This window comes from Papilio machaon, chromosome 17, assembly GCF_912999745.1.
Source record: "Papilio machaon chromosome 17, ilPapMach1.1, whole genome shotgun sequence".
Taxonomy (NCBI): Eukaryota; Metazoa; Arthropoda; class Insecta; order Lepidoptera; family Papilionidae; genus Papilio; species Papilio machaon.
Window position 1 is genome coordinate 4,962,892 of NC_060002.1, and position 27,723 is coordinate 4,990,614.

The 27,723-nt window shown below is 34.4% G+C and overlaps 1 protein-coding gene across 2 annotated transcripts in view; it reads left to right on the top strand.

The window, feature by feature from the left end:
• Positions 1 to 386: 386 nt before the first annotated feature.
• The window catches only part of LOC106721697 (protein pellino), a 54,546-nt gene continuing 27,209 nt past the window's right edge, over positions 387 to 27,723 (top strand). The window contains exons 1-3 of one of the 2 annotated variants that reach the window (XM_014516728.2): positions 387 to 689; positions 13,808 to 13,912; positions 24,435 to 24,666. In XM_014516728.2, the coding sequence (XP_014372214.2) occupies positions 526 to 689; positions 13,808 to 13,912; positions 24,435 to 24,666 (501 nt within the window). In that variant the 5' untranslated portion in view covers positions 387 to 525. Of the gene's footprint in view, positions 690 to 1,205; positions 1,594 to 13,807; positions 13,913 to 24,434; positions 24,667 to 27,723 lie in introns of those variants that run through there. The other variant, XM_014516729.2, reaches the window with a different exon arrangement.

Here is a 27,723-nt window from a genome sequence, read left to right on the forward strand (position 1 = left end):
TGATATGAAACCAATTACTTTGCACCCTCAAGCTAGGATTTATTAGATTCTTGATGACATGACATGATTTGACATGTAGTGATTGTATATGTATTCTTTAGATATTTAGTATACCATAAATGGTATACTAAATATCTAAAGGGGCTAAAGCCCTAGCATTACGACAGAGACAGACAGTAAAATTAGCCTTCTGTACAAAAAAATATATCCATTAAAATATCAAGACTTGGAACCTATATATCAATAGTTAATTTAAATACGTGTTCTTTGAAATAATAAACAAATATATAATGTACAACTATGCGCAAGCGCAACACGGCTTAAACTTGTCGCTACATGAACGCGCGACTTGCTTACGCGACCCCGCTACAGCGAGGTTCAGTTTCAGTGATACGTGTGAACTTGTATAAAAAGATCATATACAAACGTCCGTACACCATATTCAGTATTATGAGTACTAGTCATTGAAAAGTGAAAATTTAAGCATAGGCAGAGACTACACAAATTTTGTGTTTTAATAAAATTATGGGGTTTTTATGTCGTCCGCAAAAAAGAACCAAAATTGTGCGTACTAATGTTGTTATGACGTCCAAGATTCAAAATTATCTAAGATCAAAAAGTGGCCAAATTACCTTTCGAATGCGTTTTATACAATTGTTGAACGACTCAGCAATACTTATAATAAAACCGTAAGTATATAATTGAATTATTATTACCATCAATTGTTTTAAAATACATACTAATTCAAACCCATTTTATTTTCTTTTTTTTTGCGTAAAATATAAAACTACGGTCTTAATTTACAAATGTCCCATGATGAATTCTGAACTTGGTTTGTAACGTCTGCTTAATTAAAAACCTTTTTATTATCTTATTTTGAATTTCCCGCTTACGTGGTGCAGTTATGGTACGTGATGCAGGGTTGCTATAACAATTATTTTCCTTACACCCTTTGGCAGTGTTTCGGTTTGGATTGTTCTACAGAGTTTTAATACACTGGATATACGCATATTGATTTGTATGTATAGAAAACAGTTCTTTATGAAGCTTATAAATAAAAATAAATATGTTTAATTCACACATTTAATCTATTTATGTTATAATTTGTTTATGGAATTGAAAACTTAACTTCATTTGTCAATGTTGGCCAGCATGTTGAGTGAACTTGTCCATGTTGTTCTTGTCTATAGAATAATACCAACGCGAAGTTAGCTTAACTCAATGTAAAAACACGATTACATTTTAGTTTGTGTTTATGAATATGCGATTTGTTACACCTTAAGCTGTATATTAAATTTTTAGCTATCTTGTTTAAAAATCGTGCTATTTTCTAAATACGTGATTGAAATAAGTTTATGACGATCGTAATAATTCATGTATCTGAAAGTGAAGTGTAAATCCTCCGGGGATTGTGGAATAATGAAAAGCAGTGCATTTATCGCTTTGTAGCGATGTGTGAGTTCAGTAATTTGAATTGATAGTGATTTAATTTAATTCATGGTGTTTCAGAAAATATTAGTGTCATTTGCAAAGCATAGTTCGAATCATAGGGTCCATAAAGGAGCAGACGGATTCTATCATGGTCGTAAAACGGTGAGTTTTTTTACAACGTGTTTCTTGTATGTAAAGATTGTTAACATCATGAAACTCGTTTATCCAACTTTACTTACTCTAAAATACATTGTTTTCACTTTTTTTTGTAAATTATCGTTCTTCAATTCGTGACATTTGTTCATAGCGGCTCATTCATAATTTATTCAAAATGCTTTGTATGTTTAGCCTTGTTTGTTTACTTTGGCTAAACTACATCTTATATTCGTACACAGTTGAGTTTTTTCGATACTATTACATTTCTAGGCTAAATGTAATTTCTTTGTTTACCACAGTATCCATTGATTTACTAAATATCAAGTTTCTAGTCTATTGTTTTCGTTGACAAGGTTTAACTTTATAAAAACAATTACGTTTCTATGCGTCAAACTAGTGATTACTGTGGACGTCTATTATCCGTAGTATAACAAAAAGCATAGTTAATCTATATAAGCATATTATTACAGTTATTTATTAAACAAGTGGGCCAAAGGCCTTAATTGTTAAATTTTGTAGATAGATGGGAGGTTTAATTAACAATGAAATTAAAAACTTCTTTTAATTTTTAGTGATAATAATTTGTGTTTCATTCATTAACATTTTTAATCTATTTTAAATTCCGATCTCAGAATGGTCTCATCTACACATTTACACTCTGATAGAACATTTTATACTAACACCAATACAAAATACATAAATGTTTTATTGGGTTCAGCCATAGGAAGTTTACAATTATATTCAGGTGTAATACTCATCAGATAAAACAGAATCTTTCTAACTTCATGCATTGTAGTGTTTCATGGTAATGTTATGGAAAAAGTGATAGAGTCAGCAAATAAAATTGTTTGCACAAATAGGTTGATTGGTAGATAACACTGGTTGGTACTTCCGTGTGGCTGTGAAAGACAGGCTTGAACTGGAAGTTATTTTACATATTGTCTTAGGAGTGTGCACGCTGTCAGCTTAATTTTAGCCCTCTTCCTCATCCCACCATTTTCTTCTAAGGAAGTTTTGGAGGAAGAGGTGGATTTTGCATAAATCAGAGCAGAGAAGAGATCTTATTGCGCATGCTCTCCTGATGATTAACGCATCACACTAATCAGATTGTATGCGGAATTACTTCCACTTCACGTCTGTCTTCTGTGTGGTTGTGGTATTTCACCGGGTGAGCCGACTAATTCGTGCAACTTGTGTTGTTGCTGGCGTCTAGCACTGTAGAATCATATTTATATAATTGATATTTTAAATGTTTGCTGTGTTTTCGTTTTAATTATTTCTGCAATTACATACTCTAAACTAATCAGTGTACATACAGTTAACACTCATTTATAACTTTCCGGTTCGTCCCATCGGAGGTTCATTTTAAGGTTGAGGGTTCAATTGGCTTTGTTTGTGGTCGCGTTGCTTCTCACACTGACATCTTAGGTGTATATAATAATGTCTCCCTAAAGTTAAAACAATTTAAATAATATAATTCTAAAAGTATTCGTAGGGGGCCATATTCTTTGTTAAGATTTATGACAGGTACCTGACTTAAAAAGGGTAATGTTTTTCATGTGTATGTAATTATGTTTTTATCTATACAGGTTTCTATGTACTATGTGAATCCCATTTTGACCTTCTGTAGCCTAAACTGCATGAACAGAATTTGACGAGTTAAGTTTTAAGCGATTTCGTCTGAGGGGATTATTGATTTTTTAATTTCAACATTATTTTTTACTTATTCCTTATGAAGGTTGTTTTGTTTTTCATCATGTATAATTGTATAGGAAGCACGTGGAGTGTTAACATCCGCCGCGAACATATGGGCCACCTGCCGAAGTGGGGGGCGCGCACCTGCCCGACAGATGTTTCGCTCCCCATAGAAAAACTTTCGTAGGGGACCCGATCTTAGAACTTCTAAGGCTATTAACTCAAACAGACACGTGTCGTTTTTCGAGTCTATGTATTTTGAATATTGTGTATTAGTATTTTTTTTTATTAATATTAAAAACATAATTTGGTAGATGTTACTTGATTGTGTCTAATTTACTTTTTTACGATTACGACTTCGATTGTTTTAGTAATTTAATTAGTCGTAATAATTTTAGTAAATTGCAGTAAACTAGTAAATTTCGATGATGTATGGTATAAATATAATTGATTAGAGTTTGTATACTCTTTTAGCTGACTAAAAGAAATTAAAGCGGGTGCATGAAGCAGTAGCATTTCTTTGTTTAACGAGTTTAATTTCAACTGCCAGTGTTGCCAGCGCTGCGGCGACCCCGACCAATGAGTTTAATTAAATGTGCTAGCTTTGTTCGACAGTAGGTTTCAATGAAATATAAATGACGAATCAAGAGTCTCTTTTAGGGCATTCTACTGCCACTATTTACGTTCTTTAGTCATAACAATAAAAAGAGATGCGATAGGAAGTTTAAAGTATGTATTACCCAGCTTTGGACTTAGCAAGTAGACGCTGGGTACTATAAACAACTAAAAGTTTCTAATAAAACAAATGTATTAAATAAAGCGGCCTGTAATTCGTTAATCCTATTAGTTCCTCTATCAACCTCTAGGCACGCGCCACTACGTAACTCTTAACATGCAGGCTAACTCAATTCGCATGGAAGCAATCGAATTAAATTGCTCGATATAGTAAAAGGGTGCCTTGCGTAGGGATGTGTTCATTTAACGAATATTTTAATTTGTTTATAATGATGTTAATATTGTGTTTGTGAATTATTTTTGACCAAAATAATTGTGCCCACTGATTGGAATCTCAAACCTTAGTTACAGAAAATTTTAAAATTGTTTTTACTTCGCTGGCGCAGCGATTCAATTATAGGTCTCCGACACAAGAGAACGTTAACGCCGCTTTTCTTGTATCATCCCAATCGACTGCTTGGAGGTCGTGCAAGTACCTAGATGATAGTTTTTCAGCTACTCATAGTTCGTTCTCGATGTTTCAGTTAATCAAAAGTAGTTTTTAGTAAAAAATTATTGTTCGTAATTTTTTTCAAAAATTAGTTCAAGCCAGTAATGTTTTTGGATAAATCAAGTCATGTAAGTCAATCAACGGATATAGTATATCTTCTAAGAATCCATTGTCTTTGTCAAAATAAGTAAGAAAATAATTTTGTTAGCAAAATGTACAGGATATAGGATTTTCCGTTTTTATTGGATCAATGAACCGCAAATGCTTCATGTTCAAATGTCCAGAGTTCCTTCCTCTCAGATCATTAGTCGTGTGCGAAATGTACTTCACGACAGCTCGATTAACGTCACATTGTTTATACTTTTGTACAGCTCCTAATGAATAAAAAATAGATCAATTTTTTTTTTAATTTATGCTGGAAACCGTCATTTTAATATTTCCGAAACTGACTCTATATACTTAGTAGTATTTTTATTTTGTTTTTCTATCAAATGATCTTACAAATACGTAAAGTCAGGAACACTTGTAGCTGATTATATGTTATTCACGTTTGCCCTTTAAAACCTATGTGCAAGTTTGGCAGCCCTGTTTATTCGGGTGTTGGCATCGAGGTCGATGACCCTTCGTGGTTCAGTTCGGCCTTGTTCGGTGTACTTCGCACTTGGCCAAAATCTCCGAGGACGATACGTAGTTGTAAATCACGCCCAATAACGGCCACTTGATGCCTAGTATACCTGTTAAATCTTATCATGTTTGTGTTTAAATGTAAGTCGAATAAAGATTCCGTGATAAGTAGATGACGTCACTGAATTTGTTTACTAAGTTTATCGATCAGTTGGCTACGTGACTGTTGACACTGTTCTCTAGGCTGTGTATATTGTAGTTTAGTAATCAGAGTACAATCTACAGGCTTCGTGTTCGATTCCCAAGTGTCACGATGTTCAATTCTTCAATAGTCATAATTAAATCAACTTTTTTGGATCGGCATTTTTTTAATGAAAACGAAAGTTAATGTATACGTGTGTATAAATAATTAATTCGTAAAATATTTTATAATCAAACTATGTGTATACTTTTTATTTTTAAATTTAAAATAGATAAAAGTAATAAAAAATGTCCATGTCAGATAGTTTCGTTTTTGTTTCACAGAAATAATTGTTAGTGTTTCATCTTATCAAATTGGTTGTTTGGAAAACCCTACTAGTACGTAAAAAAATTCATCATTTGGGGTTTTTTTTTACTGTAAATAGGTACTTAACCCACTCAACCTATTATTTTTTGTTTTTGTAAAAATTAATGTTTTGGGTCTGGAGTCTTTTATTATACTATTATTTACTACATAATTAAATTATTTACTTCAATATAATATTTACAAATATTACATTTAAAGTTAACCTTAGTAAGATATAATAGGGGCAAGGTTGCGCCAACAATCTGCGCAGAAGCAGACACATCATTTTACTGCGCAACTCAACTTTATGCTATTAATATGCTTGTAACAATATTAAATCGTCATATTATGTTTGTCAATATTAATTTATACTCGTTGATTTGTACAAGCTATAAGTCGACTTATTTTATTTACAACTTTTACTTTATTTATAACACGCAAGTAATTAACGTAACGTAATTACGTTATACACTAAAGTTTCATGTAAATAGATAAATAATCTACTTAATCGTATGAGTTCCGTCGCCTTTACTGTAATTGTAAATCAACCATGGGGTGATTTAATTTTTTCTACGGCTTCCCTATTTAAGTATTTAAAAAATCAAAGGTACAACTTATATTAAGATGAGGTCTTCTGATTTTATGTAAGAACAGAGATTCCCAAACTTTTTTCTCGCAGACCCCTTAACAAAATTTTACTACTTTCGGTGAACTGCTGCTGTTAAATTACTTCTTTAACTTGTGAACTATATTGAATCCCCACTGGGTATTCCGCGGATCCCAGGGATTCCATCTAGACCACTTTGAGAGTCACTGGTGAAGATGTCTTCACAGCGTATATATTACCCATAATTTAGCCATGCGAGTTGCTTCGTTGAAAATGTCTCGTGAATTATATCAACGTTTAACTTACAAATTGTTATATTTCACACTAATCTAAAGTCTCATTTCAAATGATGTACAAAAAACGTTTCATTCTGTTAATAGCTACGTTTTCAGACTGTACGTTGATTCCGTCTTAATTTCCGGTTGTATGAAAAAATCGGAGCCGGCAACCATTGACTAAGTGCCGGCGAAATGTTCAATAAATGGAATGATCGAGATGGAGAGAGATGGTTGCCAGCTTTAATTATATTTCCATCTCTGTTTTTTTGTACTTTACATCTACGTAACAATAAGAATTCCAGTCATATGACATGCATTTAAATGAAACACGTATATTAGTTTAGTAATTTAAAATGTTTTTACTGATCTTTTTTTAATTCTTAAAAGTAAAACTCAAAATTGTCTTTTTTGTTTTCAAAATCGCTGTTCCGCGCCAAACAATAGCTAATGTCTCACCGTGGGTAATGTTTTACGTTCATGGCGTATGTAATAGTAATAACAATGTTTGGTTTTCTGAGTCGAGATTTTTGTATATGAAACTATAATTCATTCTATTTAGTTTAATATTATTAATTTAATATTCGATTTCGACCTTAAGCTTTAATATCACTTAAATTACCTCTCAGTATGATTAAAATTCGTGTAATCTAAGTGTGAATACAAGATAATTGATTTAATGTATATTTTTGACCCAGTTTTATGACATTCGATCAGTATTGTGTACTAAAGAGAATTGATATTTTGCATGTTGCAATAGCCATTTAAAGGTCAGTGAAAATCTACCTCAATTGGGTTAAATCGTGAGATCTGTATGTATCCGACATCAAATAGCAATATATACGGGCTGTAGAAAGTAACCGCGTGGATTCGAATACTGCTTGTAACGAGATCGTGACCGTGCGACCGGCGAAAGTGAACAAACACGAGGGGTTTGGGTTGGGAGGGGGGATTAAATTGCACTATTATATTATGTTGGATTGTTATTTGTGCGTCGTCCATTTCGTAATTAAATCAAGCATTCACACTAGGGCAGAACAGTAAGCAGAGCAGCAAACAGCACAGTACTGCTATTGTTTCAATGCACACAAGTGCCAAAACAGTACTTATCTGTCTCAACTCAAAGTTGTGTTGTATTGTCTATTACTCTGCCTCGCAATTCTGCCTTCGTATACAACTAGCATTGAGGTAAACGAACATTTACATTATACAATGACTCGCAAGCATTATGCTACATTTATCTATTGTTCCAGTGATGTGTATTACGAAATACAAAACCAGAAATAAAACATACAAAATCTCTAACCTGTTTATCTATTTATTTAGCTGTCATGTTAATACAAAGAAAACTTAACAATATGTTGGTCTAACTTTGTTGATGGTTCGCTGAGCCAAGTTTGGTTGGTACTAGTGATGCAACGGAAGTGTCTTACCGGAACCAGAAACGGAAACAGATGTCAAAAATAAATTTTAGCAGAAACGGAAACGGAAACGGATGCGGAAACAGAAGTGTAAATAATAAAAAAAAACATATTTATCGTTTTTCGTTTTTTATTTATTAAGGCATTGGATATCGGTGTCTTTTAGCCTTCAATATATGTATTTTTACTGTGCTGCAATAAGTAAAAATACGTTTTTTTTTTAATTTATTTTCAGGGAACAAAATCACACTATTTACAAATTAATGTTCGCCAAACCACTCGTGTTGACAAGCGACAAATATATTTCTTTATTAATACATTCACTGCTGACCACTCGGATCCGAGTGGGCAGAGCTGTTAGTAGCGGCGCCTCCTCCTCGGATCCGAGCGAGGGGCCCGTTCACTATGTATAGTCCGGTCGCGGAGCACGAAGAATTTCCTACATTGAACTCGCATTGCCTGTCTCTGTCACTCCCGCGTAAATACAATGAGTCTCGCTCGCACAGAAACAAAGGCCGCCGTCCTCAGGGATTGTAAATTGTAAAAATTTTATGGGCTCCGTTAAAAAGATTACCGAAAAGGAATTTTTATTATTAGATACTTGTCTAGATTTTTATTACTTGTATTATTAAATCTAAATAAATAATTTATATAATAATAATAACTATATATTATAAGTTGGTAAATTTTCTTTCTCCTTCAAATAATTCATGTAAACCGCACTAACGTTTGTAACCTCTGTCAGTAGGTAAAGAGGTCATTGTACGAAATTCTTCCTGCTCCGCGACCGGACTATAGTAGCCAGTAAGCCGCCGGCGTTTGAAGCGAGTCCATGTTGTATGTGTGTGTACGCGTTTATGTTTATGTGTGTGTGTATACGTGTGTGTATGTTTGGGTGTGTTTGAAATGTTACAAGATCTTGAACCGAGAAGATAAAAGCTGGTTTTGATTAGTATCCTTACATGTTTTACTCAATATTCTGGAATTTGATGAAAAACTTGACTTTGTCAAAATCTTGTAACATATTAGTACACAGAAATGCAATCGTGGAACAAATATCTACATATTAGTGAACTAAACCATTGCCATCCCTAGCGCTCGAAATGATGATCCCTAGCGCTCAAAATGATGATCCCTAGCGCTCAAATGCAAAAAACATTATTAATTTAACACTCCCAGATATACTAAATAAAAATTCACCATAAAAAGTTTTGGCTCCCAGCTGTTACCTTTTTTTATTTTGTAAACAGTGAATGTGTTAAGTATCAAAAACACCAAATCTAGATTAGAAAAATATATAATTATTAGGCACTTGACTTGCAATCTGCAGGGCCTGGGTTCGAATCCCGTTATGTACCAATGTGTTTTTCGATTTAGATATGTACATTTATCCGACGTTCCTACGGTGAAGGAAAACATAGTGATGCTGCCTGCACATATCTGAGAAAAAATTTAATGATATGTGTGAAGTCAACCCTCTCTGGGCCAGCGTGGTTGACTATGGCCTAGTCACCCCTAATTTGGGGTAGGCTCCGAGCCCCTTAGTGGGGAGGTATAGCGAGCTGATGATAATAATGATGATGATATATTACATGGTTATCACTTATTCAAAAGTACATTTAATAACTCGTAAGTATGAAATAGTCACATTTTGCCAATTGTCAAATTTTATATGGACAACAACTAGACAGTTTACTCCAGCAAGAGAAACTGATTGTTTCAAACAGCAGCAGAAAATATTACGCGCTTAAATTCACGAAAAAGTACGTAAACAAACAAATGCGACAAGTGCCGAAAGGCCGCGCACGGACTGCGCGTCTCGCGCCGCGCATTTGGATCTCTCAGCCGTCGTAAAGTTCCGTTTTATCTCCGTTATAAAAGTTGCGGAAACAGAAGCAGAAACGGATGTTGAAAAGCATGCGGAACTTCCGCACTTGCGGAAACGGAAACAGACATCCGTTGCATCACTAGTTGGTACTGTAGATTTCCCAACAGTAATGGATAGATGTAGAAAAATAATGACTTCGTTTTATAAATTTGGTCACGTTTTAAGATGATATCGCTTCAAGGCCTGTTACATAAAAAATTTACAACAGTTTAATAAAGGATTGATCGTGTCACATATTAAAACTAATAGTATTAACATATAAATTTCAGTTGATGTCCAACCAAAAGGCAGAAAGCAAGTTTAAAATAGATTTGCCATGTTATGATCCCTTTGGCTTTAACATGTGCTCTTGCACTGTGCTGCTAAATGTACTCTTATCAATTTTAACCGTAAATCACTTTGCAATATTTTAATAACTTATCGCCTCGCAATATATGAGTCAATAGAATTCTATCCGCGTAGGTCTGATTCTTAAACTTCCGTCGTCGGCGTCAGTGGACCGGACACGGGGTAGCCTTTTATCGTCGTCATGTGTTACGTCTTGCCGGCACTCGATACGAATGGTTGATTCACCTATCCGTAGTAATTCGTGGAACCAACGTTCGGGTAAAACGAGTTCGAGTCAATTCATATCGGTATCTTGTGAAGCGATCTCGGCGAAATTAAAATGTACCGGTAGACGGAGCCTAGACTGGGAACAACGATTAATTGCATTTAGGCACGCTAACTTTTACGAACACGGAATGGGATTTATGTAATTTAATAGTCTCTGGAATAATTTAAATCAGATAGAATAGAGATTAATTATTGATACAAGTAGACGCACTACTGTAGCATGAGGTTATAGGTTCCCAAACGGGAATGGTGCAGACCAGGAGTAGCCAACCAGTGGATCGCGACTTATAATTCAATCGATCAAAACAATGAAAAAAAATGTAAATACTTAAAACATTACGTAGTTATACCGTGAGATGCTCAGATGCAGTCACACTAATATAGTTATAAACGAAGAACAATTGTCAGTTTTATGAGCATATAAGTTTTCAGTTATATAAACAATTTAACCGAACCATGCACTTATGTAAGTTTTGCAATTGTTTATTTTATAAGATAGGAGAGGATGAGCGGATTTACAATTCGTGAAATATTATCATTTCTCATTCGATTTCACAGTTTCACACGGTGTTTTCCTCAAACGAACAAATCGTGTAAAGTTAAAATTTAATTAAGTCAGATTCGAGGTATTTTTTTTTTTACTTTTTCCTCTGACTATAATGACCCTATATCATATATCATAATACATCATTTGTAACACAAGCCCCGACATAAATGTGATCTCTGTTGAAAGATAAGGTTATTTCCAAAAGTAATAACAGATAGCCGTGGGCTAACTACGTTCGTGGTTGATCTTTATAACTATTTTAATGACGTATGGGTTATCTACAATCGTTGTTTTCTTGGTTTTCAGACTGTGGCTTAAGTTAAGCTTAGCGTTCCTTATAAGTTAATAGGATAGCTCATATCAACTCTCTAAATATGCGAACTACACCAAATAACTGTGCTAGTTAAAGAATTATTCACTACAATAATTAAGTAATTATTTATAAACCGAACTGTGATTCATTTTACATAGAACAAGTGATTTATAATGTTCAGAATAAATTAGGTATGTATTTGTTACACCGCAAGGGGTATAGTTCTTTGGTAATGATGATGAGGTAATGCTATACCTATGTTAGGATAGGTATACTCGGCTTGTTTCATACTAGAGGAATCTTGTTTCTGATTTGACAAAACGAGGTGAGGCAATTCATGTCGGGCATTGGCCACTTAAGGCCGAGCTGATATGAAGCTCGTATTGTGTGTTTAGAACTTAACCGACCTACTTACCCCTTTGTGGCCGGAGTGCATTTATAGCTGACGATAAGCTATCGGTATTACGATCGATATCGTGCTAAACAAACTGTTCCAATTGTGGCCACGAAAGTGCCATCAATCTTTCTTGTTTTGTTATAGTCACGATTGTTTAAATTTTATTACTAATTTACAAAATACTTTTTCTAATCGAATGTTTAACATTGCTGGGTCTAAAGAGCCAGACATGTCTCTTACGGAATTATTTTATACAACAAATGTCTTATTTAATCCTGTCTGTAACTTATTAAAGTCTGTAAAAGAATATGTATCAATGTCTACTTAATAAACTTAAATATTGAAGAACCTGGAGATCTATTATTCACGCGGCTATTAATTTTTTGACAAATTATGCTTTTGTCACGTGTTCTGTGCAATATTTTTAAAAGCGATTTGCTTTTTTGTTACACTTTTGACGTCTATTAAGGAAATGTTTCTCATTACCAGCGCACCTTTGAACCGGATTAAGTTTTTTGTAGGATTTTCCAATTAGAATTTAAACTTTTTTTTTTCATAACTTAATGACAAATTTTGTTTTCGTTTGTTTTATTGTAGCGATTTTAAAATGCGATAAAGGATTAGAGAGACAAGTTTTAACAAATGTAGCCAAGTACGGCAGAAGAAATTAGCTTTTAATATCAAAACTAATAAGCATAGGAGATATTGAAAATTTGAAGTACTGTAAAATACATTAGGTTGCAAGAAGTTGACCGCATGGTTTCAGTGAGCTTATGTAAGTGTCGGTGCATCGGCCTCAAACCGGTTTAGTCGCTTGTTCATAATTTACTCTGGTAATCTTGACCCACAGCTGTCCGCCACTATACACGTTTCCTTTCTCAGTTTTGACCGTAGATGTGAAGATTGGATTCTATCTCCGGAAATTGGTGGGTGTTCGTGGGCGGTATCATGAAATCTCGTTCTACTATTGTCTATTATCTTTTATCTTGTACCTTTTTTATTTGATAAAATTTTCGTAGGCCTTTTGAAATTAAATCACGTATGGAATTTTTTAGTAATATCACGATGTAATTGTTCTATACTGTTTTATATTTTACTCTCGAAATAAAGACAATTTTTATTAGAAACTAGCTGTCGCCCGCGATTCCGTCCTCTCGGAATTAAAAAAATATAGCCTATGTGTTCTTCCAGACTATGTTCTACATCTGTACCAAATTTCATCAACATCCGTTCAGCCTTTCCGGAGATACCTTCAAACAAACATCCATCCATCCATCTAAACATTCGCATTTATAATATTAGTATGACTGAGAACTAACGAGGTCTTCTTTTCCGCACCGCGTTTTGCTTTGAAGACGTTCATGGTGTTGATATCGGTTTCCCCTGTTTCATTTAACTCAAATTTCATTAAAGAATTGTCACATAGGAAGATAAAAATCATTAATTTTAATCAAATTAAGGCATAATCCACTATGGCATTTCGTTTATAATGAATTAAATTTATTGCGATGTGAACCCCGGTATCTGTACAATGCAGGAGTGGATTTATGACCACTGCCTAAGGGAGAAAACACAAGGGCGCAACCCCAAAGTACCTTTCTCACACAGACTAAAATGATTGCCTTTAATATTTTATTACTATTTATTTTTCTTTTCTTTATTATAATCAACTAGCTGTCGCCCGCGACTCCGTCCGCGCGGCATTAGAAAAGACACTTCATCAAGTTTCAGCCAAATTTCATCAAGGTCCGTTGAGCTGTTCCGGAGATACCTTTAAACAAACATCCATCAATGCATCCATTTAAACATTCGCATTTATAATATAAGTAAGATGTCAAATGGAGGAAAATATACCATTGATAAATAGCAATTGTTTTTAAATTTAAACTTACTATCGATCAAATTATGTGCAATCTTAAGGAACAAAACGACTTTATGAGTTGACGACGACGACTGTGGTTAGACTTTGCATGCACGGCAGAGGAGTACTTTTGTTTCTAATGTAGTAGTTTTGGAGTTAAACAGTAGCTTAATATTATGTTTAATTACTTTTCTTTATTTTGCAGTGCTGCGGACAGTGCGGACTCACCTATTCTGGAGGAGGCCGGTGAGAGCGGCTCCGAACAGAAGCCCAAGCCGCTTGTCAAATATGGCGAACTTGTTATACTCGGGTAAGTGGATTCTTCCATGGAGGGCTATCAAACTAAGACTCGAAACCTCGACACTGGCAGCTGAAAATAAAGTATAACTATCCTTGACTGTTAGCAATAAAATGACATCCACGTACTTGACACTTCTACTCTAACCTTAAGCCCTCGATTAAACATGTACACCGTCTAAACCCGAAGTGGTGGCAACCCTAGTTGTTAATGTTTAGTTTGTGAACATTAAAACAGTGGAATTATGATAGAACTGTTCCTAGAATATGATTCATCGTATGGTTATTCCCCATACACGTGTTTTATCCTAAAATTTTCGGTAAAAAGGAAAGATGTTTGGGTTTTTAAACATTTTCATTATATTATCTTGGTAAGCGGAAACCCCAACCAAGACCGTGGTAGGTAAAGTTAAAGATATTTTGATACGAATTAGGTAATTAAATTTTTTCGTGTTTTGTACATCTTACGCCATATATTTCCGTATTGCTAAGATTATTTATGACTGTGTGTGGATTTCCCTTGACCAATGAGTCAACGGTGATTGCATCTACCCTTGTTGGTTGCACCGTACACACGCAAATGTCAATTCTAATGACATGTATTCTATAGTCAATCAAACAAGGATACCTGCACCAGTGATGGAGGGCGCTGTTATCGTGGTTGGTACTGTTAGAATACATATAAAACCTACTTTATACATTGAAAATGACTAGAAATAAATAACATGACAGCTAAGTTAATTTAACAGCTATTGTAATAGCGTGTGACGGATTCCTTTATGATTATTTTCGAGACATAATGACATGACATTCTACAAAATTCCAGTCAATTTACAATGGGTAATAAACTGAATATAACTTTTGACGCTATGAAGTTTCCTAGCAGGTAGCGTTAGTACTATTATATATAATTTTTTCTGCACGTTTGTTGCTCATGTTCCTCAACACATGTCCCAAAACACATCTACCACTGCCACCTCATATGCGCTTGCATGTTAAAACTTGTACGGAGTGTGTCTGAATCATCAAACCGACTCTTTTGGACATGATTAGTCATGGTGTTTCTTATGTGTGTACAGTTAACTTCGATCGCGGTATTCAATTTACAGAAAATTGTATTGCTTCTGGCAAATAAATTACACTCTCACTTACAAATAAAAAATTGGGATGCTATAGATGCTTTGATAACATCATCTGCACTGACTATTGTACAGTGTGGAATGGGCTGTTGTAACGCTACATTTCCAAATATTTTTAGCCGACTTCGAAAAGAAGGAGGTTATCAATTCGACTGAATTTTTTTTTTATGTGTGTTACCGCGATACTCCGCCCCTGGTGGTCCGATTTTGATGAAAATTGTTTTATTAATTTTATAGCGTACAAGACAGTGAAACTATTATTGCTTCATTAATGGAACACCGTCAACAAAACTCACTGTACCTATACGTGTTAAAATTTTGCCGTTGTTGATTTAAAAGAAGTTAACGATTATCTTTATAAATGCAATGTTTATTTAATGCTCAGTGTATATAATAATTTTATGATATCCTGCGATACGTAAATTATTTTTCGTATTTAGGTAGTCAGAGTATTTAATCGCAGGTAACGTTTTTGTTACTTTCCTTTAATTATGTATTTACAATTTTAATAATATTTTCCAAAGAAATCTTTACCAATTAAGGTTACCCGGTTTAAGTGAATGAGATCACGGCGAATAATTTTTTTACTGCTGTAATATGATTAAAAGCCGGTTTTTGGTCTTGTAGCTTCAAAAATATTTATTGTTTGATGTGTATGAAGACTTGTGAAGCGTAATTTTTTTTTAAATTATTGTACGTGACGTGTGTGCGAAAAAAAGCTAGACGCTTTAGTGGTTCCCCTTAGTGTAGATTTAGTATAAGCAATCTAAACTAAGGGTGTTGTGACCGATTACCAATCTGAATACGGCAGTTAATTAGATACATGAATAACCTAGTTAGATTTAACTCGTTAGATCGTTTTTTATTCGTAACGTGCGATTTTCCTCCATCAATTAATCTATATTTCTAGAGGCCGATGTCATTGGACCCGATCAAGGTCACAAATGCGACCGGGTTAACGCACAAAGGCAAGCGTTATTGAGCATTCCTTCCACTTCTATGATTTTCGCATAACGATCTGCGCTATTACGTAGGCCACACACATTAGGTTTTGCATTACGTTTTAACCTTGCAAATAGAACTGACAGGCATAATCGAGTTTTATTTTATAGACTGAGACAGTTATCTAACACCGGGTCAGATAATTTTGTCAGTCTACAAGGCATAAGTCAAACTAAATTTTACAGCGTACTAGCGCCCCCTATCAATGTCAAAAAAGCTTCTCAAGATCCTTATTGTACTGTAGCTGTCTTGTCATGTCATGTCATGTTTGTCTGTTTTATATGATTTTCTATGTAACTTTACATGTTCTCTGACATAACTAACCGTGATAGGTTTCGTTGTAAATAGTAGTAATGTAATGTTGTAATACGTAAACACATAAAATGTTATCGGCCCTTGTAATAAAAGCTTTGAATAAATCATTCTAGATCGACAGATTGTTGGCGCGTGTAAATCCATTACGTGTTGTGTTGGCAATGAACGTCACCGTGATTGCAGTTGCACCTGACAACGACGTTGGTTGATCGTTGCGTGATCTTGAAATGAATCCAATATTATGCTCAGAATAACACATTAAATTAAAAATCAATAAAAACGACTGTACTCCGCTAAAAATAACTAATTGCATGACATTTCCCTTGTCAGAATCGCTTCAGTGGTTTAAACTACAGAAGTTCATAATGCAATTTATATAACCGCGAAGATACCTTAATCCCGTTCTAAATAAATATTGTGATTTTATTAACAAAAGGTCTACACATGACGTGTGACAATTTACGGTAAAGTTGGTAAATAACAAAGTTTTTTTTTTAAACTTACACATACAGATCAGCGCTGAGTGTTCCAGAGAGGAGCACCCAGCATACAAAGCTGAGGGAGGACCCTATCCGGTCAGCATTGCAACGTTAATTATAAATGTTTCTTTATGCTAGTGTAATTTTAATTTTATTCTGTTTTATGTATTTATAATTATTTTGTAATATGTTAGTTTTTTATTGCGTTGTAATGGTGGGAAGGATTAAATGTTATTTTATTTTATTTTTTTTATTTTTTATACATATTTTTTTAGCATTCGTTATCCATATTATTTCATTTAATATGAATGTTATATCTGAATAGTTAGTTGTATTTTATTATGCAATGTATAATCCACTTAATTTGATGAAATAAACCTTAATTTTTGTGTAAATATTCACATCACTTTTTATTCATTATATCAAATTGTTTGAACTCAAGATTTGATTTTAAGATCAAATGAGATACACTTTTGCATTAATCAGTTTACGGTTTACGCAAATAACTGCAAAATTATAACTAAGGCGCGTCTAAACGATTGTCCTAGATAGTCGGGGAGCGTGAATCTTTGTAATCATCACTGTTCGACCGTGGACCGTTATTTGACTCGTAAGTACTGGCTACTGGCGATTGCTCGCAACGGTATTGTAAAGGTCAAAATATTTCTTTTTTAAATTAACACGTTCAATGCCGCTACAATTTCCACTTATGATAGTGAACTCGGTGGCACTTAACGTGTTAATATCCTCTACTATATCGTAATCTAAGCATTGTGTATCGGAGAGATTCGCAAAAAATACAGTCGTAGTACGTAGATGGACTAACTTATCGTTTGTTTAAGCTGTTTATATAAGTATCTGTTTCCAGCGACTCCTTAATTAGAACCTTATCTGTTTTTCCAGAGTATGTTCTACATCTAGGCAAAATTTCATCGAAATCAGTTCAACCGTTTTAGATATATATGTAGTATATTATGCGGGTCGCACAGGACCGATCACTGTGGCGATCTTTGGGGGATGCCTATGCCCAGAAGTGGGCGTTACGAGGCTGAATGGATGGATGTAGTAACAAAGATTCAAACTTTCGCATTTGTAATATTTATATGATGGTACATATATTGTTCGTCGATGTTACGAGGCCATTGTTTTATTAATATGAATTGTTTCCCGTTTGTAAACAAATTTCACTTGCACCGTATTTAATAACAGAATGAAAGTTTTAAATACATTGCGAAGTTATATCGCCCGATGTTGAAAATTATCTTGGATTTTAATAGTAATCCATATCTTATTGCATAAATTAATTCTTAAAGCCCAAATCTTTTGGTATCCTCATTCATGTCTAGATTTTTGTATTCCTGTCTGTATTTTGAACATAGGCCTCTCCTATCGATTGGCACAATGCTTGGTCCGGTGCCGCCCGCATCCAGTGCACTCAGTAGCGGACGAACTCAGGCTCTAATGATTCCGTTACCAATCCGGTGATATAACCACACCACACAAGCACTTAAATAGGTTCAATTCTAATGCCTTTTAATTATGTATGTTTGTGTTCGAAGCCGGTTTTAAAGCAATTAAAAAAACAGTATTTGTATTACACGAGAACAGGTTAACATTTAACATGCTCTATTCATTAGGTGGCTTAAGGTTAACACTCATTACTAAACTCCTCGTCCACCTGGCACTGCCTCGACGTCGCTTATTGACGGGATGAAAGATATAAAATTAGCAATACGTTATTCTCACTTGCACGAGGGTGGACAAGGACTTGACCAATGCGCGTTAACCGTTACAGTGGTAAAGACATGAACACAAGTTTTGTATTAGCTTGAATTTGGGTTTTAACTGCCAAAATGGATGTTGTCATCACTCTTATTCTCTTTGAAGAAACAGAGACGGCAAAATTTTTTTGTATATATGTCTCAGTGGTTGTATTGAAAAAATTTCTAATGCAACGGTTAATAAATTCCTTTACAGCTTGCCCTTTTTTTTAAAGTTCTACCTGTCCAAATGGAGTATTACGTGTATGGCTGTCGTTATATTAGACGGAACTTGCATCTGCATGTTATTTAATAACAACCAATGGAGTAATTTATTTTTTATAGCGTGCCTTTAAGTGCATTCATTTCGCAACCGGTCTCATCGCCGTCTCACGTCAACGCAAAGGTCAAGATCTAGATATATCTAGTTATTTTAGTAATCTGATTAGTTTGTTTATAGGCAATGATTGTTTAAAAAGGTTGTCATTCCAAGCAAACGTTACTCTCTTTAGTCCAAAAGTTACATTTTGATAAGATTTGACTTCTTTTCAGTTTATAATTTTCAATATTCTCTAATTATTTTATATGTTTGCCAATATTAAGTATCTCTGTAGGAAATCGAGATGCATGGGTGTTTCCCGTTGGGCCGATCGGCTATCGATCAATTGGTCAATTGAATCTATAGAATCAGAGATATTTTTAATTCTATGAACTACTAAATCGGCACCATGGGAAATTCGGGAAACACCCAGATGGATGACCTTATCACTAGTCTATTTAGTTTCAAGTCTGCAGTCAATTTCATACGTTATCTTATTAGCTATTAAATATGACAGGAGTTGAGCAGACGATAAATTATAAAAAAAATTTTTTTGCGCTTCCTATTGAAGGTAGAAAGGATTATGCAATAAATCAGATTGTTTATCGCTCCTACTTCAATGACCACAGGTTTTTGTAAATAAATAAAAAAATAAAAGAAATAAGGAAAAATATATATTAAATTAAAAATAAGGAATGTATGTAAAAAACACTATTGTCATTTAGGATAAAAAAGTGCAAAAAAAAGGAGTACGGACCAAGAGTCTGTAGATGTCGTTTAAAATAATAAAAAATCAGATTGTTACTATGACCGTTAGGCTAGGTTTTGCAAGATAACAGTAATTAATTATATTTATTGCCATCGCTATACTTCGCTATCAAGGAAAGAGACCGCCAACCTTGTTCCTTAAGAGGCTTTAAGTACATTCTTGTTAGTGCGATGATTTCCGTGATTTTGTAACAAGTCTTTGTTTTACTAGACACGTAGCTCATCGGCAGCCTATAAGACATTATAGGTCTCAGAAACTAACGGTTAGTGCCGTTAGTTTCTGAGACCAAAATTTCTGCATAAAACATATCTTCATCCCTGTCATTATCTATGACAAAACAAAGATAACAATGTTTTTAAACGGGGATTTTAATCTTAGAAACCCACGGTAAGTGTACTTACACGTATTGGGTTCACAGTTCGACTTGTTTTCTAGTATTAATTTGAGGGATCGAAAATGTTTTTAATTACATAACTGTTGCCTTCACATAATAGTCAGAAAATATTCGAACTTTTTTGTTACAAAAAAAATACAGTCGAATGGATAACCTCCTTCTTTTTGAAGTCGGCTAAAAAGTTGTCACGTTTTTAATTAATTGCTTTTCATGTTTATTAGGTTTCTGTTTGGAATATTTTCACGACGTCTTGTACAAAACCGTTATTCTGAAAGTTATATATACTGAGCATAGAAATTCATAGAAGATTACCTTTTGTGACGTAAGAAGCTTATTATAAGATGGTATTAAATGCTTGAGTATTACAGTTACAAGTCGCTGGGTCTTTTGATGTACATATAATGAAAGGATTACGGGAATACGATCCAATGGCTAAAGGATAGATGGGTAGGTAGGTAAATGTAGTTTTTTTAGTATACGTACCTTTCAAAATGCAAAATTAAAAATATTGCATATTCAGTTACTGATTTGGAAAACTTATTTTCATGGTTCGTCTATTCTTTACTCAAATTCAAGGTATTTCTTTTTTGTTTACAAGTATTTTTCTAATTTTTTTAAAATATCGTATTGTCTTTTCAGCAGTGCCATTTTATCTCATAAAATATTTATAATGATTAATGTTATGTTCTTGAACGTTTCAATAATCCGCATTCACTTACATAATTGTTTGTTTTACTGTTTCTCTGTTACTATTGATCCGGTGCCCTTGAGGGTTGGCACACGGTCATGTTACGTTGTCGTAACGTTCACACTGCTCATTTTGTTACTTTTAATTTGACTTAAAAATCATTATGTTATCTGTATAATTTAGGCATAAAGTAACTAATAATTTCAATTTAAAAAATCACATTTTTAAATCTACTAGTTTTAGTAGATCTTATTTTCAAATCAATCTACGTCATGTATACTTATGACATAAGGTGCAGAAAAAATAACTCGTGTAAAAGACCCTTAAGAACGTTAAGCTCCCTTGAAGCCAGGCGCGTTATTGTAATAGATAGGTAATCCTATTACTTGCCTTACATACAGCCCGTTCTTAGAAAAGAACATCTTAAAGGCCATTCATCCTAGCTGTCCATACTTCAGTCGAATTTCGACAAAATATTGTTGTATTCTAGTTTATTAGTCTGTGTATATTCCTTTACTTTATTCCTATCTCTATACTATTAGATATAAAAACCGACTGAAATTTTACGAGTCGGTAATTTGGCCTCTGTCTTAATTTTACTTAAAACTTATGCTGAAAAAATTATGCGGATATTATCGACTCTTGAGACGATCTTCACAATTTCAGAATTTAAAATTCTCGACCCATTGTCATTTGAATCGCTATTTTCTTTTGGTATCCACTGCTCCTCGATTAAACTTTTATTGAAATCTTTCATTGGAAAAAAAGAGGCGTTGAAACGTTGGCGTGGTTTCAGCAGTGCACTCTGACCTTTGGATGAACGCCAAACTCATCTGCTACTGACTAGACGTTGGCATTCGACCTTTCGCACGATTGTAGCTATGTTATTTACTATTGTCCTTTTACGTAATATTTATGAATGGACATGTTTATTTATATGTTTGGCGCATTATAAAAATATGGTTGTCTCAAGTTATGATCGACCACAGTTTGATATAGAATATGGTTTGCTTCATAAATTAATGCATAAATTGATCGCAAAGAATAGTCCCCTGCCGCTGCCGCCCGCTGTTGACGTCATTTAGGGTAATCCTTTTTCTTATTTAATTAATAAATGCAACTTCAATGAAAATTACTTAACAAAATCAATACAAATAAAATGCCCCCTGCTGAGACTGATTTTTTTTATTTGACCTTCCATAAATTTCGCACATTGCTTCCTTATAATTAGATCGCGACTACATGCCTATACAGCCTCCCGCTGTTTGATTATAAAAAAGTTGGTCTATCGTAGAGTTTTCTATGACTTTCGTATTCTATGATTTTTTGTCTATTGTTTGTCTGTTTATTATAATTGGCCTGTCTTGTAATATTATTTCAATTTCAGCGTAGAAAACTTTGCACTTGTGAAAATATATTAAAACAGTCAAAACTTGATAACATATTCACTTTAAATTACGAAAATCTCTGTAGAAATTAAATTTAACAAGTCCAAAAAAGTTTTGACTCAAGAAAGTCAATTTATCTGTAAATTTTCACTGTCTTAACATAAAACTGATCATTATTTGTCGTCGTACTTGTTAACTGAATCTGTTGTCGTACTTGTTTACTGTTCGGCATTGTATAACGTTGGTACTTTATTCACTACGAAGCCATTTTATCATAAATTGGATTTCATTTATTATTGCTACTATATTTGCTAACGTTACGACAAAAATTATAGTGGTGTTATGCAGAATTTATAATAAAATATACCAAATTCTACTTTCTTATTATTTTTCTGGTGCAAGAAAGTAAACGAGTAACCAGTGTGTTTACAAGAGCTCGCAACAGCATTAATTTGCTGTTATATTAATGTCCCACATTAAATTAAAAAGGTTTTAGAGCTACCAACGCTCTGGGCAAGACTTCTGCGGCCCTCTTTTTACCATACACTGGAGTGGAGGGTTAAAAGGGTCAAGTGTGACTGTGAAATTCTCATACCTGTAGCGCCCCTTTCCGTCCAGCGCCCTGGACTCTACCCTTACGCCGGTACTGTAAGAACTAAACTGTATTATAACTTTCTGTTTACGGTGAAGGAAAACGTCATGATGCAGGCATATTTTTAGAGGTACGTGCGAAGTCAACCAATCCGCCCTCGATTAGCTTGGTTGACTAAGACCTGGTCACCTCTAATTTATGAAGGCTAGAGCCCCCTAGTTGGGAAGTTTATGAACTGACAACGCATCTTACGTTTACTTACTATTTGTACATGCTACGTTCAGTAAATTAATTTACTTCACTTTACACAACAAAGGTTGCAGTTGTTAAGCTTCACATGCACGATGCATCCACTTGATATTATCCAATTTCTTTCGCATTGTTGCCGTATTGCGCGTAATGCGCGTTCATTGCGTGAATAAGACGAGTAAAGAGCGACGGTATGTGGCTCGTACTAGCATTGCCACGTCTGTAAATCAATGCTGAGTAGTCAGTAATCTCACGGTACGATGAACGAAATTTATATAATTTATAATATATTTTTTAAAATCAAGTTTTTGTTAATGAACAACCACTGGAGGAAAGAACACATCAGTCAGCCTTATAAATATTGCATTGTTTTGTTTTTAAAATTAAAATAAATATGGTATGGTTCTGGCATTAGAAACCAAACGATGTAGAGGAGGACCTTGAAAATATATAAAAAGCTTTGTTTTGGCAAATGTTGTTTATCTCTGTCGTGGATTCCACGCGTTGTATCTATTCGTTTCGTTACATCACATCGCTACAATCCGCCATGGTTATTTCTCACGGAAGTTTAACCTTTCTCATAGTCTTTTGTGCAGCTAGTTGTTTTTTTTTGTTGTTAATTAAAAAAGGACAAAGTCTCGTTATCAACGTATTGTATGCAAATTGTACACGTACGATTGTCTTTATTGGTTTCTAATGACCTGAATATCAAGTGTTTTAACGTGTTGTATAGTCGTGTGCACAATTTTTTTTTAAATTAAAAAAAACGCGATTGATACTTTTAGGTTACTTATAATGCAAATACTATTCAGGAGTTCTTGTAGTTTTGATGAAAATTGGGCCCATAATAGGTCTCAAAACAACGTTTCACTATTGTCATTTTTCACTATTAAAATTTATATTGCTATAGTAATAAATTCCAATAAGCAACTCCACAATTCAATAACTGTTAATCTTAAAATTTAATTGAAGTTATTATAATTCTATGTATAATATTTTATAGCGCAATTTAATGCAATTAAATATCCTCTTTCTGTGCCCCCCCCCTCCTCCGTTTATTGAAAGTAGGCAACGCACCTGCAATTGCAGATGTCCATGGGCAGCGGTCGCTTCGCTGTTTCGACGAATTCAAGTGGCCGCTTACTCGTTTGCCATCTTATAACATAAACCATGATAGATTGGCCAGTTTGTAGATTTTATCATACTAAATCTACACTTAACGTCTCCCTCAGTATCAATTAATCTATATTGAGTATGGCAATTTTATACTAGGCTGTCTAACTGCAAAAAAGTGTTACGCATTTAGTCACTAGTACTATCGCGTTTAATCAAACTGTCTCACTCAGAGTCGTTAAGGGAATGGCTTTCGTCAACTAAGTGACTGATTAAGTATCCACTAAATGTCTCTGAATGCGGCAGTGACATAGATGTATATTTGCAGGTATAATGGTTACTTGCCTGCGGGCGAGCGCGGCCGGCGACGCAGCAAGTTTGTGCTGTATCGGCGGCCGGCAGCCAATGGTGTGCGTCGCTCCAAGCATTACGTGGTGAAGACGCCGCACAGCAGCAAGGCCATCCTCGACGCCAGCCAGCACTCCATCTCGTACACGCTCAGCCGAAGTCAGGCGGTCATTGTCGAATACACAGAAGACCCCGACACTGATATGTTTCAGGTAAGTCAAACCACACAATAATTAGTTGTACAAATCAGGATTACATATACTGTTTGTATGACCTGGTCCTACGTTGTGAGGCGATAACCGATGTGTCGGTTTCGCGTAGTAAGCGATTTCTACCATAGTTGACATCATTAGAAAAGAAAATCTGCTAAGCTCATAGTTATGACAACCCTTCGGTTGTCAGAACGTTTTCTTAACAACAATACACAATAAAAAATTGCGTTAATGTTCACATGAAATATTCTATTCGAAAGTAGTTATAATAATTTATTAATAAGATGAATTCAGACATTGTAATTTTATTAGCATGTTTATATTTGAGAAATTCTTTTGGTAAACTAACTTTGAAGTGCATTGTATAAATTCACGTGAAGCGTCATTTCGGCGAATCCCACATCCGCTTAGTCCCCTTCGAGTCGCATCCGTTGGTCAAATTTCATTACTTTCTTCAAGTATCCAAAGTATCTACAATATAATAAATATCTATTTAAAAAAACTTGCAGGTTTTATACTTTATTTAATGTATAGATTAATTTTATGAAATGCAAATGAATTGTATTTAATACAACACTCTGGTACGCATATCGGATTTCCTTAGCTTAGTGTAATTAACATTTCCTGCTTTATGTTAATAAAACCCGTAGCGACAAAGGCTATTGTAAACGGAACAGTTTTACTATATTACGCCTTCTATACACACACTTTTAATGCTTTGTGCTATTTTATTTTCTAGAAAAAGTAGTTTGTAAAGCATACATGTTTACAAATGCCACAATATTAGAGAAGAATTAATATTCTTTCATAATAGAAGATCGATATTTTAGCTTTGTATTTTTATACGAAAATAAAATGAAATAAAATAAAAAAAACTTAACAGGGATATAAGATAGTAGCCGATTCTCAGACATACTGAAGATACATTTAAAATTTCATAAAAATCAATAAGGCCGTTTCAGAGGAGTATGGTAACTAACATTATGACACAAGAATTTTATATATAAATGTACCTATTTACAAAATTATTGAAATATGAGTTGGTAAGAATATAAGTTTTCCTGAGTTTCCACTGTTTTTAATAAAAACTTATTTTTGACCTTTATTTTATATAAAATAATAGGCATGACATGTGTCAATACAAGTTATTCGGCACTAGAAAGCTACAATTAAAGAAGTGTTAAAGCAGCTAGGAATTTAATTTATGTGACGCGTAAAAACAAAAGTGTTAATTTAAATGCTACTAAACAGAATTAAACCTTTGTGAAAATAAACGCTTCAGCAATTTCATCATGTCATATTTGTCCACACGCTTGCAATGCAAACACTCGGTGTCAACTCGTCCGATAAGCGGTCCCAAGACGTCCTCGACAACGACAACACTACGCGCTTTCGAAACAACCACAGAAACATTGTTGTGATAAAGAAAACATTTCATAAGCGCACGTGTACGCTTTCACACCAAGTATCGTGATAAGGTTTTGTTCTTTAACAATACAAATTTTTATCTAAATTAGGTCTCTTGAAACTTCGGTTAACTTAAAGAACCTGTTAAAGTTATGTTATCTCTATCGAAATCGTACAAGTTGCTATCATTAAACATTCGAAGGCTTGTCAATTCGTAACAACCGTCCGTTCATAATTCTTTTAATACGATATCAGATCGTATTAATTGGGATTTGTTTGAATTGAGTTTTTATAAGTTAAACGTTGAATTCAACAATTTTCAAGCTCTACATACTGCCACATTGTATACATTTTTATTATTAACTAGAAGTATGCTTGCAACAAATTGCAAACAAGCGATGCGACGAGTTAATTTATTTTCAAGTCGTTTGGTGCGTGTTTACGCGGTGGCGGTATCTAATCGGCGCACATGGGTTACTGCCCCCCGGGGCGAGGACAATGCGTTGGTCCCGACAGCCGCACGCCGCACAACGACCCTTATCAATAACATCTTAGTGCCTGTTTCCACTGAACGACAAGCTGCGCGACTACGGCCGTGCCATTGGAGAGGAGACACGACTTAATTCAAAAGCAGCGGCGTGCTAGAGTCGCGCGTATGTTCCGCTAAATGAAAATTGAATATTTTATGTCGCACGTGTTTTGTCCCTTAATTTTTTTTATTGTTATCACTTGGTACATAATATGAAGAATACTTCAACAATGAACACAAAATCTTTGAGCACGAACATTGCAGGTAATATTATGGTGTATTTTGTAGTCAACCATCATCGTCCAAAAGATGTTTATTGCGGTTGGAATTAAGTACTTAAATTATATTTAGTGTCCAAATGTTTGCCGCTGGACTGTCGTTCAATTTGCAGCACGGGTCGTCGAACTATCGTATCCTGTCAGCCTGATCTGATATTGTCGTAAACATTGCTAGTAAATGCCTGATATGTTTGTTTCCTTTTGTTTTTCTTTAGGACAGCTTTAGTTTTCTGTAGCGTTTTTTTTTTGTAAATTGTCAAGAAAAGGCAAACAAAGTTAGTATAAAGTGACAATCGCTTCAATTAATAATCGCAACTATTTAGTCGCAAGAACAATGTGATTCAAATTCTATTAACCAAACAAGGTATTTCAGTGGTTAGAATATTCTCTGAATCGAGACATTCTAGATCATATTCCAAACTAGTCGAAATATTTGATTGGGAGTTACGTTACATGGACCATCGCAAAATATGATTGCAGTTTGATCGCTACTTTCATTTTTATTTATCAAGTATTAGACTAAGTATTTAATGGTTACTTAATCGGTACCTTAGTGTAGATTTGCAATGATGAAAGTACACTAAGAGACTCCCTTAATGATGAAATAACTTCGGCAATAATTTATACAGGATAATTTTTGCAGTAATTTATACAATTTGTACGCAGATGGTCGTTCAGTATTTGTATGTAGAAAACAACTATAAAGGTACACATACGCGCTCGTAAAACGCAGATACATTTTTTTACTGGCCGACGGACGCCGAAGTGCAGCAGCTGGTGTGTTCCGCAACTGTTTGAAATTATCCCGCTACAGATTGTGTTATTCAAAGTTTACGTTACTGA